This window comes from Macaca fascicularis, chromosome 16 (genome assembly GCF_037993035.2).
Source record: "Macaca fascicularis isolate 582-1 chromosome 16, T2T-MFA8v1.1".
Taxonomy (NCBI): Eukaryota; Metazoa; Chordata; class Mammalia; order Primates; family Cercopithecidae; genus Macaca; species Macaca fascicularis.
The window spans coordinates 82,643,991-82,664,451 of NC_088390.1; the positions used below are offsets into that span (position 1 = coordinate 82,643,991).

Sequence of the window (20,461 nt, forward strand, 5' to 3'; positions counted from 1 at the left end):
TTAGGGAGAGATCTGGATCCTCAAGAAAGTTTAATTTGTGAGACTCATCCTCTCCCTCACAAGACACCAGGAGCTCTTCCAGTCCTCTAGCAACAAGAGACCCCATACAACCAAGGAGGCTGCAGTTTGCCTTTAGTGCGTCTCTCTCAACTCAGACCAAGCTACAAACTGCTGAACAAGCAACTGCAAACGTATTTTTGTTACACTTTTTGAACTGGGCACTTAAGCTCCAAGTGGGAGTAAACTGATTACAGCCATACCGCAACTGGTCTGTTCCCCAGAAAGTTCAGATCGCTGTTCTCTCCAAACAGGTAACCTTCAGGATGAGCTGAGTCAAACTTCTCTCCTCCCATAATGAAGTGGCTGGCAAAATAGCTTCCTAGAGAAGAACAAACAGAAAAAAATCAAACAAGCAGAAAACAGTCAACCTAAATCTAGTTTAAAAAAACAAGAAAAAGCTGATTTTTTAAAATGTTAACCTTTTGGGATGTGCGTGGTGGCTCACACCTGTAATCCCAGCACTTTGAGAGGCTGAGGCAGGCAGATCACCTGAGATCAGGAGTTCAAGACCAGCCTGGCCAACATGGCAAAACCCTGTCTCTGCTAAAAATGTAAAAATTAGCCGGGTGTGGTGGCACATGCCTGTAGTCCCAGCTACTCAGGAAGCTGAGGCAGGAAGATGGCTTGAACCTGGGAGACAGAGATGCAGTGAGTCGAGATCCTACCACTGCACTCCAGTCTGGACAACAGAGCAAGACTCCGTTTCAAACAAACAAAAACAAAAAAGTTAACCCTCTGAATGAATAATTAGAGCAATTTCTAATCCCAAGAGTGTTTTCTTTTTCTGATTTGGGACAATGGCACAAAATAAGCAAAATCATAGCAGGGAAAACCCAAGATACCAAACATAGAATAGATCACTGTTTTCCTTTTAACATTCTTAATTAAATTCTTCTAATGATCTGTTTAAAATACCTCCAGCCAAAAGACCAAAAGGTCCTACAATGCACAATAATGATCATATATATATATATTTTGGTTCCTGACTTTTGCCTTTATAGTTATTCCATGTATTGAAGAATCTCAGCTACAGGTATCATCATATACATACACTGTGATACTGTAAAATATATGTTTGATCTTCAACCCTATTTCCTGGAACACAACTCTTAAAATCTCTGGAATATCCAGGCGGGCGCGGTGGCTCATGCCTGTAATCCCAGCACTTTGGGAGGTCGAGGGGGGCGGATCACTTGAGGTCAGGAGTTAGAGACCAGTCTGGCCAACACGGTGAAACCCTGTCTCTACTAAAAATACAAAAATTAGGCCGGGCGCGGTGGCTCAAGCCTGTAATCCCAGCACTTTGGGAGGCTGAGACGGGTGGATCACAATGTCAGGAGATTGAGACCATCCTGGCTAACACGGTGAAACCCCGTCTCTACTAAAAAAAAAAATACAAAAAACTAGCCGGGCGAGGTGGCGGGTGCCTGTAGTTCCAGCTACTCGGGAGGCTGAGGTGGGAGAATGGCATAAACCTGGGAGGCGGAGCTTGCAGTGAGCTGAGATCCAGCCACTGCACTCCAGCCCAGGCGACAGAGGGAGACTCTGTCTCAAAAAAAAAAAAAAAATTAGCCAGGTGTGGTGGCGCACACCTGCAGTCCCAGGTACTCAGGAGGCTGAGGCAGGAGAATCACTTGAACCCGGAAGGCGGAGGCTGCAGTGAATCGAGATCACGCCACTACACTCCAGCCTAGGTGACAGAGCGAGACTCCATCTCGGGGGGGGAAAAAAAAAATCCTTGGAGTATCCAAAGTAATGTCTTTTTTTTGTCTTTACATATGCTAATGAATTAACCAGTGCCTGGCAGCCCTTAGGTAGCCTCAGGATGGGTGCTTGTCACTGGAAAGAAAAGGCAGGATTAGAGGGCTGGGACTTTCAGCCTATCCCCAGCCACTGAAGAAGGGAGAGGAGCTGAAAGTTAAGCTGATCATCAATGTCCAATGATGTAATCAATCATGCTATATACTGAAGCTTCCATAAATATCCAAAGGAGTGGGTTTGAAGAGCTTCCAAACAGGGGAATACTTGGCGGTTTCTGGAGGGTAACGTGCCCAGAGACGGCATAGAAGCTCTGTGCCCCTTCCCACATAACCTCACCCTATGTCTCTCTCTCTGTATCCTTTGTAATATCCTTGATAATAAACTCGTAAATGTGCTTCCCTAGTTCTGTGAGTCTCTCTAGCAAGTTAATCAAACCCAAGGAGGGGGTTATGGGAATCCTGCTTTCTGGTTGGTTAGTCGGGAGCACAGGTAAAACAACCTGGGGCTTGCAATGGGCATCAGAAGTGGGGGGCAGTCTTGTGAGATTGCACCTTCAACCTGTGGGATTGGACACTATCTTCAAGTAGTATCAGAATTGAAATGAATTGGAGGACACCCAGCTGGTGTCCTCTGCAGAACTGAGTGGTTGCTGGCGGAGAGAATCCCCACACATTTCGCTGACCAGAGGTCACAGAAGTTTTCTGTGCTGCTTGTGTTGTGAGTGTATAGGAGAAACTGAGTTTTTTCTATATCCACAGACACATACATTTCTTTCCCTAGATTTTCATAAGCCAGCTTATACTTACACACAGAGGTCTCAGTTCCCACCTACCACTACTGCTATACCTCCATAATCTTCTATGATGAATGTTCACACTTTAACTTGCTGCAAAATATGATTGTTTCATAGGAAAATATGAATTTAAATAATACAGCTATCCCTGGCTTTCCCTACCAATGACTACATAGACTATGGTGTAAAATAAGGGGACAATTTAATGCTATGAAAGAAGGCTACACACATACCCTCTCCACCTCAAATTCATTAACAGTGCTAACTGCCAGAACTGCTGGGACATCAGTCCTGGCAGGGCCCCTCTGCCCCTTCTTAATCAGCCATGAGGCAGAAGTATTTTCAGTACCATATAATAACCAAATGAAATCAGCAGTCAGGGGCCAAAATTCCCATCAGCCTCATTCAGACAAACCAAGGAACTGACAGGATACGATGGAAGTGAGAAGTCACCAAAGCAGGCTTAGGTTATGCTGAAAATTCCATCTGGGAATCCATTTGAAGTTTGATGATTAAATGAATGCCTCTCAGCCCTGATTTCTATTATCTAATTCTCCCATGAAGGTAAGCTGTCCAAAGTAAAGGACGTAGCCCACTATATACCTTTATCAATACTCTCATATACCCCATTTCTGAAATTAATACCAGGAACTTATTAAGTGGCAAAAGGCTTGGCCAGGCGCGGTGGCTCACGCCTATAATCTCAGCACTTTGGGAGGCGGAGGTGGGCAGATCATGAGATCAGGAGATCGCGACCATCCTGGCTAACACAGTGAAACCCTGTCTCTACTAAAAAAAAAAAAAAGGAAATACAAAAAATTAGCTGGGCGTGGTGGCAGGCCCCTGTAGAGGCTGAGGCAGGAGAATGGCGTGAACCCGGGAGGCGGGGCTTGCAGTGAGCCGAGATCCTGCCATTGCACTCCAGCCTGGGGGACAGAGCAAGACTCCGTCTCAAAAAAAAAAAAAAAAAAAAAAAAAAAAGGCTTGCTTGTGTATAATACAGTGAGGATATACACAAACTCCCTAAATCAGTTGCAATTTTTGTTAAAGATATGTAGCAGGCAGGGTGTGATGGGTCTTGCCTGTAATCCTAAAACTCTGGATGGCTAAGGCAGGAGGATTGCTTTAGGCCAGGAGCTCAAGACCAGCTCGGGCAACTTAGCAAATTTAGCAAGATCTTGTCTCTACTGAAAACAAACAACAAAAAAAATTTAAAATACAAAAATTAGTTGGGCATGGTAGCACATGCCTGTAGTTCTAGCTACTCAGAAGGCTGAGGCAGAAGGGTCGCTTGAGTTCAGGAGTTCAAGGTTGCAGCGAGCTATGATTGCCACTGCATTCCAGCCTGGGTGACAGAGTGAGACCCTAAGGAAAAAAAAAAAAGAAAAGAAAAGAAAAAAGGAAAAAAAGATTTATAGCAAACTGAAAAAAAAAAAGGAGATTCAGCACTTTGGGCCTGTGGAGAAGCCATTGGAAGGAAGACAAAGAAGAAAATTCTAGCAAAAACTGAACCAAACATTGATTTTTTAAAACTTTCTACACAAGAAGCTTTAATCTAGAAACATCTATTAAACAAAACAATATGCATAAAATCACTCACCACAAAGTGAGGCAACTATTGAATTAAACAAGCAGAAAAACATGCTTTGAGAGTAATAATGCAGCCCAAATCAAAGCAATCACTGAGGAACTCCTGAAAGTCACCCATCAAAACTTAAAAAGACAAAGGGCAGCCATCTGCAGTGATACAGCAGTGGAATTCATCATTTAGGAAAGCTTAGTTATTAATTATTTATGCCTAGCACTTGCTAGCCCTATTTTCCGAATGCATAATTTATGGAAGGGGAGGTACCTAGTTGCCTTAAGTAGAAGCAGCAATCCCAAATAATTTAAGTCATTTACTGATGAACTTTAGTAGGTATATTTTCTATGCATCAGGAATTATACATTTATCATATATTAGGTAAAATTGGAAAAGTTAAAGATGTTACATGGATGGATGGCTTGCCCAAATCATGAATAAAGGGGAGAAGAGAGTTTGATGTCTGGAGTTGTCTACGTTGACCTCAGTGTGGGACCACTGAATTTCCAATACTTGTGAGAGCTCAGGGGAGGGATCTGGGGCAGTAAAAATCCACGGATGATTGGCTTAGAGGTGGTCGTGATTGAACCTAGTGAGAGAGGACCACTAATGATTTGGGGGCTAAATTTTAGAGTTAAAGCAGGCAACAGGGTTCGATTAGAAATGACCTTGTATGCCATAATATTAAAAGAAAAGAAATGACCACAAAAGATGTGTAGAGCTAATTGTAGTTTTGCCTTGCGTTAAAATCAAGAATAGTCTGGGTGTGGTGGCTCACACCTGTAATCCCAGCACTTTGGGAGGCCAAGGTGGGAGGATCACTTGAGCCCAGGAGCTCAAGACCAGCCTAGGCAACATGGTGAGGCTCTGTCTCTGTATATTTAAAAATAATAATAATAATAATAATATGGTATATTCAGTCAGTAGAGTATTATGAAGCCATTCAAAGTGGTGTTGTAAATCTATATCTACTGACATTAAAAATGTTCACAATATATTACAATTAGACCCTTGTCTCTACAAAAAAATTAAAAACTTAGCTGGGTATGATGGCCCAAGCCTGTGGTCCCAGCTACTCAATAGGCTGAGGTGGGAGGATCACTTGAGCCCAGGAGGTTAGGCCTGCAATGAGCCATGATTGCACCATTACATTCCAGCCTGGGTAAAAGAGCAAGACCCTGTCAAAAAAAAAAAAAACCCACAAAAGCTATATCAGTTGTATCCTTATAACTGGGAATGATTTCCTCAAAATCACATAGTTGGCAAAACTGTTCTTACTTTTACTTAAAATTAGCTTGAACACCTGTTCAATCACTCATTTAATAATTCTTTGGCAATATTAATTTCTAAACTTTTGGTTATTAAGGGGAAGATGCATAAAATGTGCAAGATTGTAGGAATTAAAAAGAGTTCCCCACACCTTCATCTATTTTTTGTTTGTTTTTGTTTTTCTGTAGAGATGGGGTTTCACCATGTTGGCCAGGCTGGTCTCAAACTCCTGGGTCAAGAGATCTGCCCGCCTCAGCCCCCAGAGTGTTGGGATTACAGGTGTGAGCCACTGAGCCCAGCCATCCTCATCTGTTAAAAGGAAAAATAAATTTATTTGTATTTTATTTTAAAACCAAAAATTTGCTTTTTTCTTTCTTTGAAATGAACCCCTGTAGCAACTTGCTTTCATTTAGACAAGTGAGAAAAGCAAATCAGGCTTTTTCAGACTGAATAAAGCTTTCTATTTGCTCAGTCCTTCTAGAGGGACAAATTGGTGCACAACTATGTACAGCTACTAGATCATCAGATACCAACACCAAACACATCAACAGTCCCCAAACAAGATGACTGCTAGACAACTTATGTATAGTTTTACTACCTTTTTTTTTTTTTTTTTTTTTGAGACGGAGTCTCGCTCTGTCCCACTGCACAGTGGCCGGATCTCAGCTCACTGCAAGCTCCGCCTCCCGGGTTTACGCCATTCTCCTGCCTCAGCCTCCTGAGTAGCTGGGACTACAGGTGCCCGCCACCTCGCCCGGCTAGCTTTTTTTTGTATTTTTTAGTAGAGACGGGGTTTCACCGTGTTAGCCAGGATGGTCTCGATCTCTTGACCTTGTGATCCGCCTGTCTCGGCCTCCCAAAGTGCTGGGATTACAGGCTTGAGCCACCGCGCCCGGCCATAGTTTTACTTCTTAACACAATGAACTGTGCTTCAAAATCAGAAGTGGTGGGGGAAAAGAACTCTACTAAAGTACTTCTTTGCCTATCTGTTACTAGGAAAAACATGTCACTCACAGATAAACTGCAGAACTCAACTAAAATACACCATTCCTATTTGCTAATGGGAAAAAAACATATGTCACTAGTAGATAAACTTCGAGTGTTCCATTATTAGTGAGCTACAATTTCTTAAGCAAAACTCATATTCAGAATTCTTTGCAGGCTTTAAGAAGTCACATCATACACGTATCTCCAAGATTATACGTAAACCATAAGGTATGAGTGGGAAGGAGAAAGGGGAAACTAATGTTTAACAAGTATATAGTTTTAGTTTCACAAAATAAAAAAGTTCTAGACATCTGTTGCAAAACAGTGTGAATATATGTAACACTAATAAACTGTATGCTTAAAAATGGTTGCTATGATTAAATTTAATGTCATGTGGTGGTTTTTTTGCCACAATAATAAACATATAAATATCAAGAAAAAAAAAAAAAGGTATGAGCCAGAATGATCAACACTAAGACAAGTTTGGTAAAACGACTGACCTTTAAAGAAAGAAAGGCATCCAGGCAAAAAGTCAAAATTCTAGACGGGAAGAAAATCGGTGTCATCAGACTTTTCAACAGAAACACTTTATGTCAGAAGACAAGTAACATTTTAAGGTACTCAAAGAAAGAAAAGCCCCTGAGCTGATCTGAGGAGTCTACTAAAGAACAAGCTTCCGCCGGGCGCGGTGGCTCAGGCCTGTAATCCCAGCACTTTGGGAGGCCGAGGCGGGCGGATCACGAGGTCAGGAGATCGAGACCATCCTGGCTAACATGGTGAAACCCCATCTCTACTAAAAAATACAAAAAACTAGCCGGGCGAGGTGGCGGGCGCCTGTAGTCCCAGCTACTCGGGAGGCTGAGGCAGGAGAATGGCGTGAACCTGGGAGGCGGAGCTTGCAGTGAGCTGAGATCCGGCCACTGCACTCCAGCCTGGACCAGAGAGCGAGACTCCGTCTCAAAAAAAAAAAAAAAAAAGAAAATATCTTTAAGAAAACTGAATACAGCTGGGCGCAGTGGCTCACACCTGTAATTATATGATATTTCAATTTTATCATACCTAGTGTATTGAGAATCACAGAGAAAGTTAAAGAAAGCCAAGGTTAAATAAAAACCATACAGTCCTGAATTTGTATTAGAAATTTCAATAAAAATGCATGATGTGTATTTTATCTTTATAAACAATGTTTCCTAACTCGGGCCACTGAAAAGGCCTAGAAACAAAGACCAACAAAGTAGGAGGGGTGCCTCTAGCACCCAGCCTGTAGTCTCCAAACATCATTCCCACTAACAGGAACAAGGGCTCTTTGGAGGCCACATTCCAAGTCTGTGGCAGGAAATACACAAGATGGGACTAGAACATCTTGTCATACCAGATAAAAAGGACACTCTCTAAACCTGCTAGGGTCATATCCAAGGGACTCAAGAGCTGACTTAAAGAGGTTCCCACAGAGCAAAGATGGAATATATTAAATTTCATCAGGATAATAAGGGCAAGGCATAAAATAAGTATAAGTCAATGAGTTCATAATGATATCTAAAAAAAAAAAAAAAAAAGGTTACCATTGAAGGATTCTAGTAAACCAATTCACTATTTTGGAAACTGGCGATTAAAGGGAAAGCCTCAAGCATTTATCTTGCCTTTCCTATATGAACTGTACCTCTGGGGCAGTGAATAATTAACAGAGGAGGGGAGGCTGGGTGCTGTGGCTCACACCTGTAATCCCAGCACTTGGGAAGGCCTTCAGCCCAGAAGTTTGAGACCAGCCAAGGTAACGTGGCAAGACACTGGCTCTACAAAAAAAATTTTTTTTTTAAGTTAGCTGGGCCAGGTGCAGTGGCTCACGCCTGTAATCCCAGCACTTTTGGGAGGCAGAGGTGGGCGGATCATGAGGTCAGCAGTTTTGAGACCAGCCTGGCCAACACAGTGAAACCCCATCTCTACTAAAAATACAAAAATTAGACAGGCGTGGTGGTGTGCGCCTGTAATCCCAGCTACTCAGGAGGCTGAGACAGGAGAATCACTTGAACTGGGGAGGCAGAGGTTGCAGTGAGCCAAGATCACGCCATTGTACTCCAACTTGGGCAATAAAGTGAGACTCCGTCTCAAAAAAAAAAAAAAAAAATTAGCTGGCTTGGTGGCAAGGGCCTTGGTCCTAGCTGTTCAGGAGGCAGAGGCAGGAGAATTACTTAAACTCAGTAGGTCAAGGCTGCAGTGAACCGTGTTTGCACCACTGCACTCCAGCCTAGGCAACAGAGACCCTATTTCAAAAGAAAAAAAAAAAGATGGATGAGGGAAAGTTTCTCTTTACAGAAATGTTCTAGCTAATAAACAAAGAAGGAATGATAGGATTAGAATGTAAGTCTTAATAAATTAATAAATCATTCATTACCAAACTTCTCCCCCACAAAAAAGACAACCAGATACATGCTAGTGACAGAAAACACAACAAAGTAGTCTTACCAAAGTAAGTAGCTTCAAATTTTAAAGCTTTAAAAAAAATGAACTTGATCAAGCTGCTGAACCCAACCACCAGCTTATAGGGAATAAAACAGAACATGATTAATGACAGTTCAGGGAGGTAACTGGCAAAACTTAGGCTGCAGAAAACTCAAACAAGACAAATGACCAGGTTTCCTCAATGAATACGTTGTAAGGGGGGAAAGTATGGCAACAGAAAATCCAAAGTACAGATTTTATTTTATTAAACCCTTTAATTTCCACATATTTTACTGTATACAATCAACAAAAACCAGGACTTTCTTGGTCCCAGCTATTGTTCATGTTCCTTCACTGGTTCTTCTAAAATAACTATAAGAAATAAAATACAAGGAAATAATAGATGTTCAAATCATATGGGTTCACAGAAGTACTATTTACAATAATCAAAAGGTGCAAACAAATGTCGAACAACAGATGAATGGGTAAACAAAATGTGATATATAGTATGTCCAACATATGTCCATACAACGGAATATTATTCAGCCATAAAAAGAAGTGAAGTTCTGATACATGCTACAACATGGATGAACCTCCAAAACATCATGCTGAGAGAAAGAAGCCAAACACGAAAGGTCACATACTGTAGTATGATTCCATGTATATGAAATATCCAGATAGGTAAATCCACAGAGACAGAAAGTGGACTGGTGATTGCCAGAGGATGTTGTTTTATTGGTTTAATTGGTTTTATTTTGAGGTGATAAAAATGTTATAGAGGCCTGGTGCAGTAGCTCACATCTGTAATCCCAGCACTTTGGGAGGCTGAGGCGGGCAGATCACTTAAGATCAGGAGTTCAAGACCAGTCTGGCCAACATGGAAAAACCCTGTCTCTGCTAAAAATACAAAAATTAGCCGGGTGTAGTGGTGCATGCCTGTAATCCCAGCTACTTGGGAGGCTGAGGCACAAGAACAGCTTGAACCTGGGAGGCAGAGGTTGCAGTGAGCTGAGGATCGTGTCACTGTACTCCAGCCTGGGTGACAGAGCAAGACCCCGTCTTAAAAAAAAAAGAAAAAAAAAGTTCTAGAATAGAGGTAGTGGATTGCGCAACATTGTGAATGTTCAAAATGCCACTGAGTTGTTCACTTTAAGATAATTTTATGTTATGTGAACTTCACCTCAATTTTAAAAAGTCATATGGGGAGGAATAATTTAGCACAAGTCAGGTTATAATGCTGTCATTTGAATTTTTATTTTAACTTCTGAGCATGTATTGCAAGCAAGACACAGAAGTTTACCAAAATTATCCCTGATTTTCATCTGCAAGATATTCTCTTATGCCCATTTTTCAGTTGAGGAAACTAAGGATCAGTGACTCGCACAACGTCCCACAGTTAAGAAATAGCAGAGACTGAGATACAAGGTTTGAACCGAAGGTCTGGCTAACTCCACATCTCAACTCTGCACCTGTCTGTTCATCTGACAGTGGCAAAGAATAGAGTGTGTGTGAGAGAAATGAAAACAACTTTGTGTGTGTGTGTGTGTAAATGTAATGTCTATTATTTCATATATACGTGGAAGAAGAGTCAAGTGTTTAAGGTTCTCTTTTTTTTTTTTTGAGACATAGTCTCACTCTGTCACCCAGGCTAGAGTGCAGTGGTCTGATCTCTGCTCGATGCAACATCCGCCTCCTGGGGTCAAGTGATTATTTTGCCTCAGTCTCCCAAGTAGCTGGGATTACAAGCATGAGCCATCACACCTGGCTAATTTTTGTATTTTTAGTAGAGACGGGGTTTCACCATGTTGGCCAGGCTGGTCTCAAACTCCCGACCTCAGGTGATCCACCCGCTTCGGCCTCCCAAAGTGCTGGGATTACAGGCATGAGCTACCATGCCCGGCCAAGGTTCTTTACAACATAATACCTGACTTTTCATTTTCCTGTACTGTAATAGGAAAAAAGAAAGAGGGATAATGAATTTGATGATAAAATGCTCAACCATATAAAGCTCAAATTCTTTTCTTTCTGACAAACAGGAATTGTACATCAAACCCCTTAGTCTCAAAAACATTTTGTTTTCCACATCAACTTTAAATATTGTGTTTTACATATCTAGTGGAAGAAACAACAAGTTCAACGCATAGCCTCCCCATTCAGAATAAAATATGGAAATAATGAAACAAAAAACCAAATGGACTACACTGCCCAACTTTATATTTTTGCAAACAAAAGCAAAATAACTCTGAACCTTGGTAAAAATGTTAGAACATTGGCCGGGCGCGGTGGCTCATGCCTGTAATCCCAGCACTTTGGAAGGCCGAGGCGGGCGGATCACAAGGTCAGGAGATCGAGACCACAGTGAAACCCCGTCTCTACTAAAAATACAAAAAATTAGCCGGGCGCGGTTGTGGGCGCCTGTAGTCCCAGCTACTCGGGAGGCTGAGGCAGGAGAATGGCGTGAACCCGGGAGGCGGAGCTTGCAGTGAGCCGAGATCGCGCCACTGCACTCCAGCCTGGGCTGGGCGACAGAGCGAGACTCCGTCTCAAAAAAAAAAAAAAAAAAAAAAAAAAAGTTAGAACACGCAGTGTTTTCAACACATACACAATTCATGTACAACTTTGCAGAGCACTATCAGAAAGAAGTAAGTATAATAACACAGGGCAAGGCCCACACTGGCCAGAGCAGCTCCAGACACTACTCCTTAACATCTGACTTTATCTTAGTCACGATCAGTACTTTCTGGCTCTACAAGATCTCAGGGCAATGCAAAGGGAATTTGTGTTACACTGAGGGAGCCCTACCCTATCAATGGCAATTTTTGAAGCAAGAGCCCAAAATCAATAAATTGACTTCAACAAGCGAAAATCAACTATTTGTTCCTCATAATGTGATCCAAAAAGAAAAATCTCATTTAAAATTCATTGTATTAAATAATTTGCCTAATCATTTTGAATTTAAGTTTTGGGGGCATATTCCTAACACCACAGTGAAATTAAATATTGAGCAATGGGTTCCCTAAATTATGTCTGCCTCAATAAGATATTGTGACATTTGTTACCAAACCACTATGAATTATAACAACATTCAATAAAGGACAATTAAACCCATTTTCCATTATTCTACAATTCTATGGGAATCTAGGCCGGGCGCGGTGGCTCAAGCCTGTAATCCCAGCACTTTGGGAGGCCGAGATGGGCGGATCACAAGGTGAGGAGATCGAGACCATCCTGGCTAACACGGTGAAACCCCGTCTCTATTAAAAAATATAAAAAACTAGCCGGGAATCTATAGGCTATGGGAATCCTAGTAAATTTTCATATATTTGAAAAAATCTTCATGACATTTCAATAACAATAAGCTTTAGATCACAAAAATAAGAAGAAAATTAGAAAATTGCAAACACCTCTAAATATTCAGCTTAATTCTATAATACTACAGTGCTGCTTTTGTTCTTCATGAGAAGAACTTAAGTTTTCTCCCTAGAGCAAGGGTGTCTAATCTTTTGGCTTCCCTGGGCCACACTGGAGAAAGAAGAATGGTTTCACGCCACACATAAAACACACTAACACTAATGATAGCTGATTAGCTTAAAAAAAAAAAAAAAAGGCCGGGCGCGGTGGCTCACGCCTGTAATCCCAGCACTTTGGGAGGCCGAGGCGGGCAGATCACAAGGTCAGGAGATCGAGACCACGGTGAAACCCCGTCTCTACTAAAAATACAAAAAATTAGCCGGGCGCGGTGGCGGGCGCCTGTAGTCCCAGCTACTCAGGAGGCTGAGGCAGGAGAATGGCGTAAACCCAGGAGGCAGAGCTTGCAGTGAGCCGAGATCGCGCCACTGCACTCCAGCCTGGGCGACAGAGCGAGACTCCGTCTCAAAAAAAACAAAACAAAAAAAAAAAAGAAAGAAATTGCAAAAAATCTTATAATGTTTTAAGAAAGTGTACCAATTTGTATTGGGCTGCATTCAAAGCCACATGTGGCCCAGTCCGTGGGGCGTGGGTTGTACAAACTTGCCCTAGAGCATATTTTTATTTATTTAAAAAGTTAGGGCTGGGCACGGTGGCTCATGCCTGTAATCCCAGCACTTTGGGAGGCCAAGGCTTGAGGTCAGAAGATCGAGACCAGCCTGGCCAACATGGTGAAACCCTTTCTCTACCAACACAAAAATTAGCCAGATATGGTGGTGTGCATCTGTAATCCCAGCTACTTGGGAGGCTAAGGCAGAAGAATCGCTTGAACCTGGGAGGCGGAGGCTGCAGTGAGCCAAGATCACACCACTGCACTCCAGCCTGGGCAACAGAACAAGACTCCATCTCAAAAATATACAAATAGGCCGGGCACGGTGGCTCAAGCCTGTAATCCCAGCACTTTGGGAGGCCGAGACGGGCGGATCACAAGGTCAGGAGATGAAGACCATCCTGGCTAACACCGTGAAACCCCGTCTCTACTAAAAAACACAAAAATCTAGCCGGACGAGGTGGTGGGCACCTGTAGTCCCAGCTACTCGGGAGGCTGAGGCAGGAGAATGGCGTAAACCTGGGAGGCGGAGCTTGCAGTGAGCTGAGATCCGGCCACTGCACTCCAGCCTGGGCGACAAAGCGAGACTCTGTCTCAAAAAAAAATAAATAAATACAAATAAAAACAAAAAATTACATGTTGGGTGCAATGGCTCACACTGTAATCCCGGCACTTTGGGAGGCTGAGGGAGGATCATTTGAGCCCAGGAATTCAAGACCAGCCTGGGCAACACAGTAAGACTCCATCTCCACAAAAAGAAAAAGAAATACACAATACATGTGCTTTGCCAAAAAAATTAGTATACAGAAGTTAGTAATTTAAAAAGTGATCATCTAACCCTACTCCATAAGAAGTAACTCCACTATTCGGGTGTGGCCTTCCAGATTGTTTTATACATATACAAATATATCCAGGTGTTCTGTTTTGTCCTTTTTTTTCTTTTTTTTTTTTTTTTTTGAGATGGAGTCTCGCTCTGTCACCCAGGCTGGAGTGCAGTGGTGCGATCTCGGCTCACTGCAAGCTCTGCCTCCCAGATTGACGCCATTCTCCTGCCTCAGCCTCTGTAGTAGCTGGGACTACAGGTGCCCGCCACCACACCTGGCTAATTTTTTTTGTATTTTTAGTAGAGACGGGTTTTCACCATGTTAGCCAGGATGGTGTCGATCTCCTGACCTCGTGATCCACCCATCTCGGCCGCCCAAAGTGCTGGGATTACAGGCGTGGGCCACCGCGCCTGGCCTGTTCTATTATTTTTTTAATCGAATGGACTGTTTGTTGCACATATTGATCTGCAAGTTGCTTTCACCTAATATACTGTAGGCATCTTTCTATGTCTCTATTTATGGCCTGACCTCATTGTTTTCAGTGGCCAAATAATACTAATAAGCTCTTCTTTTTTTTTTTTCTTTTTTTTTTTTTTTGAGACGGAGTCTCGCTCTGTCGCCCAGGCTGGAGTGCAGTGGCCGGATCTCAGCTCACTGCAAGCTCTGCCTCCCGGGTTTACGCTTGTTCTCCTGCCTCAGCCTCCTAAGTAGCTGAGACTATTGGCACCCGCCACCACACTCAGCTAATTTTTGTATTTTTAATAGAGACAGGGTTTTACCATGTTGTCCAGACTGGTCTCGAACTCCTGACCTCAGGTGATCCAACTGCCTTGGCCTCCCAGAGTGCTGGGATTACAGGCGTGAGTCACTGTGCCGGGCCTATAACCTCTTCAGAGGACTGACTCTATACCAGCACTGTACTAGAAAGTACTACATGGGTTATTCTTCACAACCCTATGAAGATGTTGCTATTTTCTTTTCATTTTATAGAAGAGGAAACTAATGCACAGAGGTTAAATAATTTGTCCAAGATCACACAGATAGTAAGAGGTAGTGGCCGGGCGCAGTGGCTCATGCCTGTAATCCCAGCACTTTGGCAAGCCAAGGCGGGCGGATCACCTGAGGTCGGGAGTTTGAGACCAGCCTGACCAACATGGAGAAACCCTGTCTCTACTAAAAATACAAAATTAGCCAGGTGTGGTGGTGCATGCCTGTAGTCCCAGCTACTCAGGAGGCTGAGGCAGGAGAACTGCTTGAACCTGGGAGACAGAGGTTGCTATGAGCTGAGATCGCACCATTGCACTCCAGCCTGGGCAGCAAGAGCTAACCTCCACCTCAAAAAAAAAAAAAAAAAAAAAGAGGTAGTGTCAGGTCCCCAGATTCAGCTATATTCATTCCAGAACCTGTGCTCTTAACCATAATACTGTATTCCCACTGAATGTCCAGATTTAATTAACTGTTTCCCTACTGATAAACATTCTCTTTACAGTTTATGTTGCTTCCTGTTTTTTACAAATGAATTCACAGATGTAGACTTTGTGGGGTTTTTTCCTAAAAAGAAATTTTTTTAAAAATTTATTGACTATTCCATTTCCCCCCACTAATTTAAATTCTATTCTTATCATGCTAAATATACTTAGATCTGGACTCTTCTATTCTGAACCAGTACAACATAGTCGTAACAACGGTAGCTTCACAGCATTTAGAGAAAGACACACATCAATGCATCTAAACCCTTCCCACTTTCTCACATCCCAACCCCAATCCTGTACCCTTCTTCCTTCTTTGTGGCACTCTCTCAAAACTCTTATGCATTACAAAAGTTTCAACACCTAACAACTTCCCCGTATTTCTATCCATACTTTCTTCCAGTCTCAAGGAGGCATTCCTCCTTTCCAAGGTTAACTTCTTCACCTGAGTTCTCATTCCCAACTGCGTCTACCTCACCTGAGACGACATCAGTAACCATCCTTCTGTTTAACACTTGTGTTCCTCTCTCTCCACTGGCTTCTTACTTACCTCATCCTACAAGCACATACTGGTCTCCCCAACTTAAATAAAAATACCAAAAAAGTTCCATCTGCCATGGCTTAATAACCAGTCACTCAGGCCAGGCACAGTGGCTCACACCTGTAATCCCAGCACTTTGGGAGGCTGAGGCAGGTGGATCACCTGAGGTCAGGAGTTCAAGACCAGCCTGGGCCAGCATGGTGAAATCCCATCTCTACTAAAATACAAACTTAGCTGGGTGTGGTGGCGGGCGCCTGTAACCCCAGCTACTCAAGAGGCTGAGGCAGGAGGAGAATCGCCTGAATCTGGGAGGCAGAGGTTGCAGTGAGCTGAGACTGCGCCATTGGATTCCAGCCTGGGCAACAGAGTGAGACTCCATTTCAAAAGAATAAAAATAATAATAATACAAAAAAAAAAAAAAACCACTCACCCATCCAACCACTCATCCATTCACCGATTCATCCTGTCCCTTCACACCACACATCCAGTAATTCCTCAAATTTTTACAATAGTTTCCACCCCTCTACTGAAACTGTTCTCTGGAACACCAACCAAATTAAGTCTTGTCTCACACTTCATTTACCTCTGCAGAATTCAACACTCATTTCTGAGGTTCTCTTTCCTTAAAACCCCGGATAGTTTGTGTCTCTTCTGCCTCTCACTTGTTTCACTTTTCACCATAAACATGGACATATCTTAAGGGTTCAGCCCTCTTCTCTTCCTTCACACTTTCTCTCTTCTTCACAGAATCGAAGCAAACGTTTTGACTTATGAGAGAGCTGGATTTTATCCTGATGCTGCTGACTATCAGCTTTGTGCCCTAGAACAAATTATTTAAACTTTTTGAGCTTTGGTTTATTTGTAAAATAGAGACAATAACACTTCTTTCAACAGATTATTGTTGAGATCAAGTAAGATCACATGTGTATAGAAGCTGGCTAAGTCCAGTGGGCAACCGATAAATTTTGGCTTCTCCCTTCCCATACTCAACTCCCAAACCTTTGTCTCTGATCCTCAGCATTTCAGTCCAAATCTTCAATCATCTGCTATATCTTTTCATCCAGATAGCCCATCTTTGCCTCAAATTCAATAATCTTTTCTTCTGAAAGGAGGAGGAATCAAGAGCACTTTATCTGAAGAGCTGGCACCAGAACTCCTCTTAGGGAAGGCACTATCTTTTTGGAGGATATACCTTAAAGAGCTACTTAGAACAGAGAGCAGCACACTAAGGGTATGTATGGGTGCTTTTGTTGCTTCTTGATGGAACCTAAACTGCTTGTAATTTGTTTTTCTTCTAAGACATAAGAATGAAAAGTCAAAAAAAAAAAAAGGGAAAGAGGAAGGAGACATTAGGACAAAGAAAGGCTGGGGTTGGAGAACTTAAAGAGTCAGTAAAACTCTCAAGTACAGTTTAGGGTAACGATGCTTACGATTCCTCTAGAGTTGTTTGCATTTCTATAACGTACACCCCAACTCATCATTCCCCACAAATCATTAGTACAATCTATATTTTGAATAGATCATGTGAATGGAATTTTTTGGAGAAATTGAAGAATGGACTGATATCACATCTGTAATGGGGCAAAGGCAGCCAACTGGATCACAGGAGTCAAAATGATCATAACGTGAGTCCCTTGGGAATCCACAGAACCCTTCGATGGGGCATTAGAATCCTCTGTTCTGTGGTTTTGGGAAATTAGTGGGTTTTTGTCTAATTTCCCCAGATCTTGAGGCAAAGTAAAGCAACCAGTCGACATTTAGGACTCACTTCAAAAGCAGTTTCTGCTCCAGAATTCCAATTTCTGTCAATGGTATCTCACTTCCCTGGTCACCCAGGCTAAAAACGTCAGTCATCAAAGAAACAAAAACATTGAACATGTGCTCTATGCAAAGCATCCTGGGTCAAGACTTTAGCCCTTTCCAAGTTCAATTACAGTGGGTTATCTTGTAAGAGTCTCCTACCAAATCTCTACGCTTTCAGTCTCTCCTCCTAATCACTCATATTTCTTAAAAAGAGATATTCAGCCCGGCATGGTGGCTCGTACCTATAATCCCAGCATTTTGGGAGGCTGAGGTGGGTGGATCACGAGGCCAGGAGTTCGAGACCAGCATGACCAACACGGTGAAACCCCATCTCTACTAAAAATACAAGAAAAAGAAAAAGAAAAAAAAATAGCCAGGTGTGGTGGTGGGTGCCTGTAGTCCCAGCTACTCAGGAGGCTGAGGCAGGAGAATGGCACGAACCCAGGAAGCGGAGCTTGCAAAGTGAGCTGAGATCATGCCATTGCACTCTAGCCTGGGCAACAAAGCAAGACTCTGTCTCAAAAAAAAAAAAAGATTTAATCCATGTTTTTTTATTTTTTAAAGTTAGGGTCTCACTCTGTCACCCAGGCTGGAGTGCAGCGACCAGATCATAGCTCACTGCAGCCTTGACCTCCTGGGCTGAGGCGATCCTCTTGTTTCTGCCTTCTGAGTAGCTGGGACTACAGGTGCCCGCCACCATGCCTGGCTAATTTTTAAAATTGTTTGTAGAGATGAGATCTCACCATGTTGACTGGGCTGGTCTCAAACTCCTAACCTCAGGTGATCTTCCAGCCTTGGCCTCCCAAAGTGGAAGGACTGCTTGAGCCCAGGAGTATAAGATCAGCCTGGGTAACATAGCGAGACCCCATCTCCATTTATTTAAAAAAGAAAAAAAAAAAAGCCTACGTTCAATGCCTTTTGCTACCAAGAACCCCACCCTTTCAGTTATCAAGCTCTTGTATTCATTTTATCCAAAAGGCATAAACCCCTCTGTGCTGTTATGTTTAAGAGGTTTTTTGAAGTATAATAAACATGGTGTAAAATTCATCCATTGAACAATTCAATGATTTTGGCAACCATCATCACAATCCAGCTGAAAATATTTCCATCACCCCAAAATGTTCCATCATGCCCATTTACAATTAATTCCTACTCTTATTATCAGCCTTAGGCAAACACTATTCTGCTGTCTCTATAAATGTGCTTCTTCTAGCCATTTCATATAAACAAAACTCCTATGATATATAGTCTTGCATCTGGTTTCTTTCCCTTAGCATAATGTTTTTGAAGTTAAATCATGTTGTGTAGCATGTATCAGTAGTTCATCCTTTTAAATTAGTGAATATGGCCAGCCGTGTTGTCTCAGGCCTGTAATTCCTGCACTTTGGGAGGCTGAGGCTGGAGGATGGCTCAAGACTAGGAATTCAAGACCAGCCTGGGCAACAGAGTGGGACCCTGTCTTTACAAAACATAAATTTAAAAAATTAGCTGGGAGTGGTGGCATGTGCCTGTAGTCCCAGCTACTTGGGAGACTGAGGCTGGAGGAGTGCCTGAGCCCAGGGGGTCAATGCTGCAGGGAGCTATGATCACACCACCGCACTCCAGCCAGGGTACGAGAGCAAGACCCTGTTTCTAAAGCAAAAACAAACAAAAAACTAAATTGCTGAGCAGTGTTTCATCATATGACTGTACCATGAAATAAACAATGGATTTTGTTTATCCATTCACCAGCTGATGTACACTTGGATTATTTCCAGTTTCTTGGCTATTATGAGCAATGCTGCTATGAACATCTGCATCCATGTCTTTGAGTGTACATATGTTTTCATTTTTTGGACAGATTCATAGGAGTGGAACTGCTGAATCATAGGGCAAATTTATGTTCCACTGTTGAAGACATTGCCCAACTTTCCAAGGCGGCTGTACTATTTTACATTTCCCACAGCACTTCATGAAGATTCCAATTTCTCTGCATTCTCAACATTTGACAATGTCTGCCTTTTCTATTTTAGTTATCCTAACCCTAACAGGTGTGAAATGGTATCTCATCGCAGTTTTAATTATATTTCCCTAATGGCTGCTGATGTTGAGCATCTTTCCATGTGTTCATCAGCCATTCCTACATCTTTTTCAGTGAAATATCTATTCAAATCTTGCATTTTTTTTTTTTTTTTTTTTTTTTTTTGAGACAGAGTCTTGCTCTGTCACCCAGGCTGGAGTGCAGTGGCCCAGTCTCCGCTCACTGCAACCTCTGCCTCCCGGGTTCAAGCAATTCTCCTGTCTCAGCCTCCCGAGCAGCTGCAACTACAGGCACCAGCCACCACGCTCAGCTAATTTTTTGTATTTTTAGTAGAGACGGGGTTTCACCGTGTTAGCCAGGATGGTCTTAATCTCCCGACCTCATGATCCGCCCGCCTCAGCCTCCCAAAGTGCTGGGATTACAGGTGTGAGGCACAGCGCCTGGCCTCTTGCACATTTTTTAATTGGGTGGTTTGTCACCATAATATTGAGTTGTAAGAGTTCTTAATATCGATACACATCCTTTATGTGATTTGCAAATATTTTCTTTCAGAAAGTGGCTTGTCTTCTTGACTTTTGACTGTCTTTGGAGGTGGTAATGTTTTTAATTTTGAAGAAATCCAATTATTATTTTTTATTTGTATGGATTTTGCTTTTGGTGTCCTAAGAACTCTTTGCCCAATCCAAATCAAATAATATTTTTCTCCTATGTCTTCTTCTAGGAGTTTCATCGTTTTCACTTTGCATTTAGGCCTATGATGCATTTTTATTTTTTTTTGCTAGTGACAGGTTCTCAATCTGTCACCCAGGCTGAAGCGCAGTGGCACAATCGTAGCTCACTGCAGCCTTGAACTCCTAGGCACAAGCAATCCTCTGCCTCAGCCTCCCGAGTAGCT

The 20,461-nt window shown here is 42.5% G+C and overlaps 1 protein-coding gene across 20 annotated transcripts in view; it reads right to left on the reverse strand.

Moving 5' to 3' along the window:
• The window catches only part of RNF157 (ring finger protein 157), a 101,989-nt gene that overhangs the window by 74,126 nt on the left and 7,402 nt on the right, over nt 1-20,461 (reverse strand). For 16 of the 20 annotated variants that reach the window (XR_012426192.1, XR_012426193.1, XM_074020613.1 and 13 more), the window contains exon 2: nt 261-379. Coding sequence is in view for 11 of the 20 variants with exons in the window: in XM_005585044.4 (XP_005585101.3) it covers nt 261-379 (119 nt within the window). In the remaining 9 variants the exon portion in view is untranslated. Of the gene's footprint in view, nt 1-260; nt 380-20,461 lie in introns of those variants that run through there. The other 4 variants (XM_074020616.1, XM_065532026.1, XM_074020615.1 and 1 more) reach the window with 1 other exon arrangement.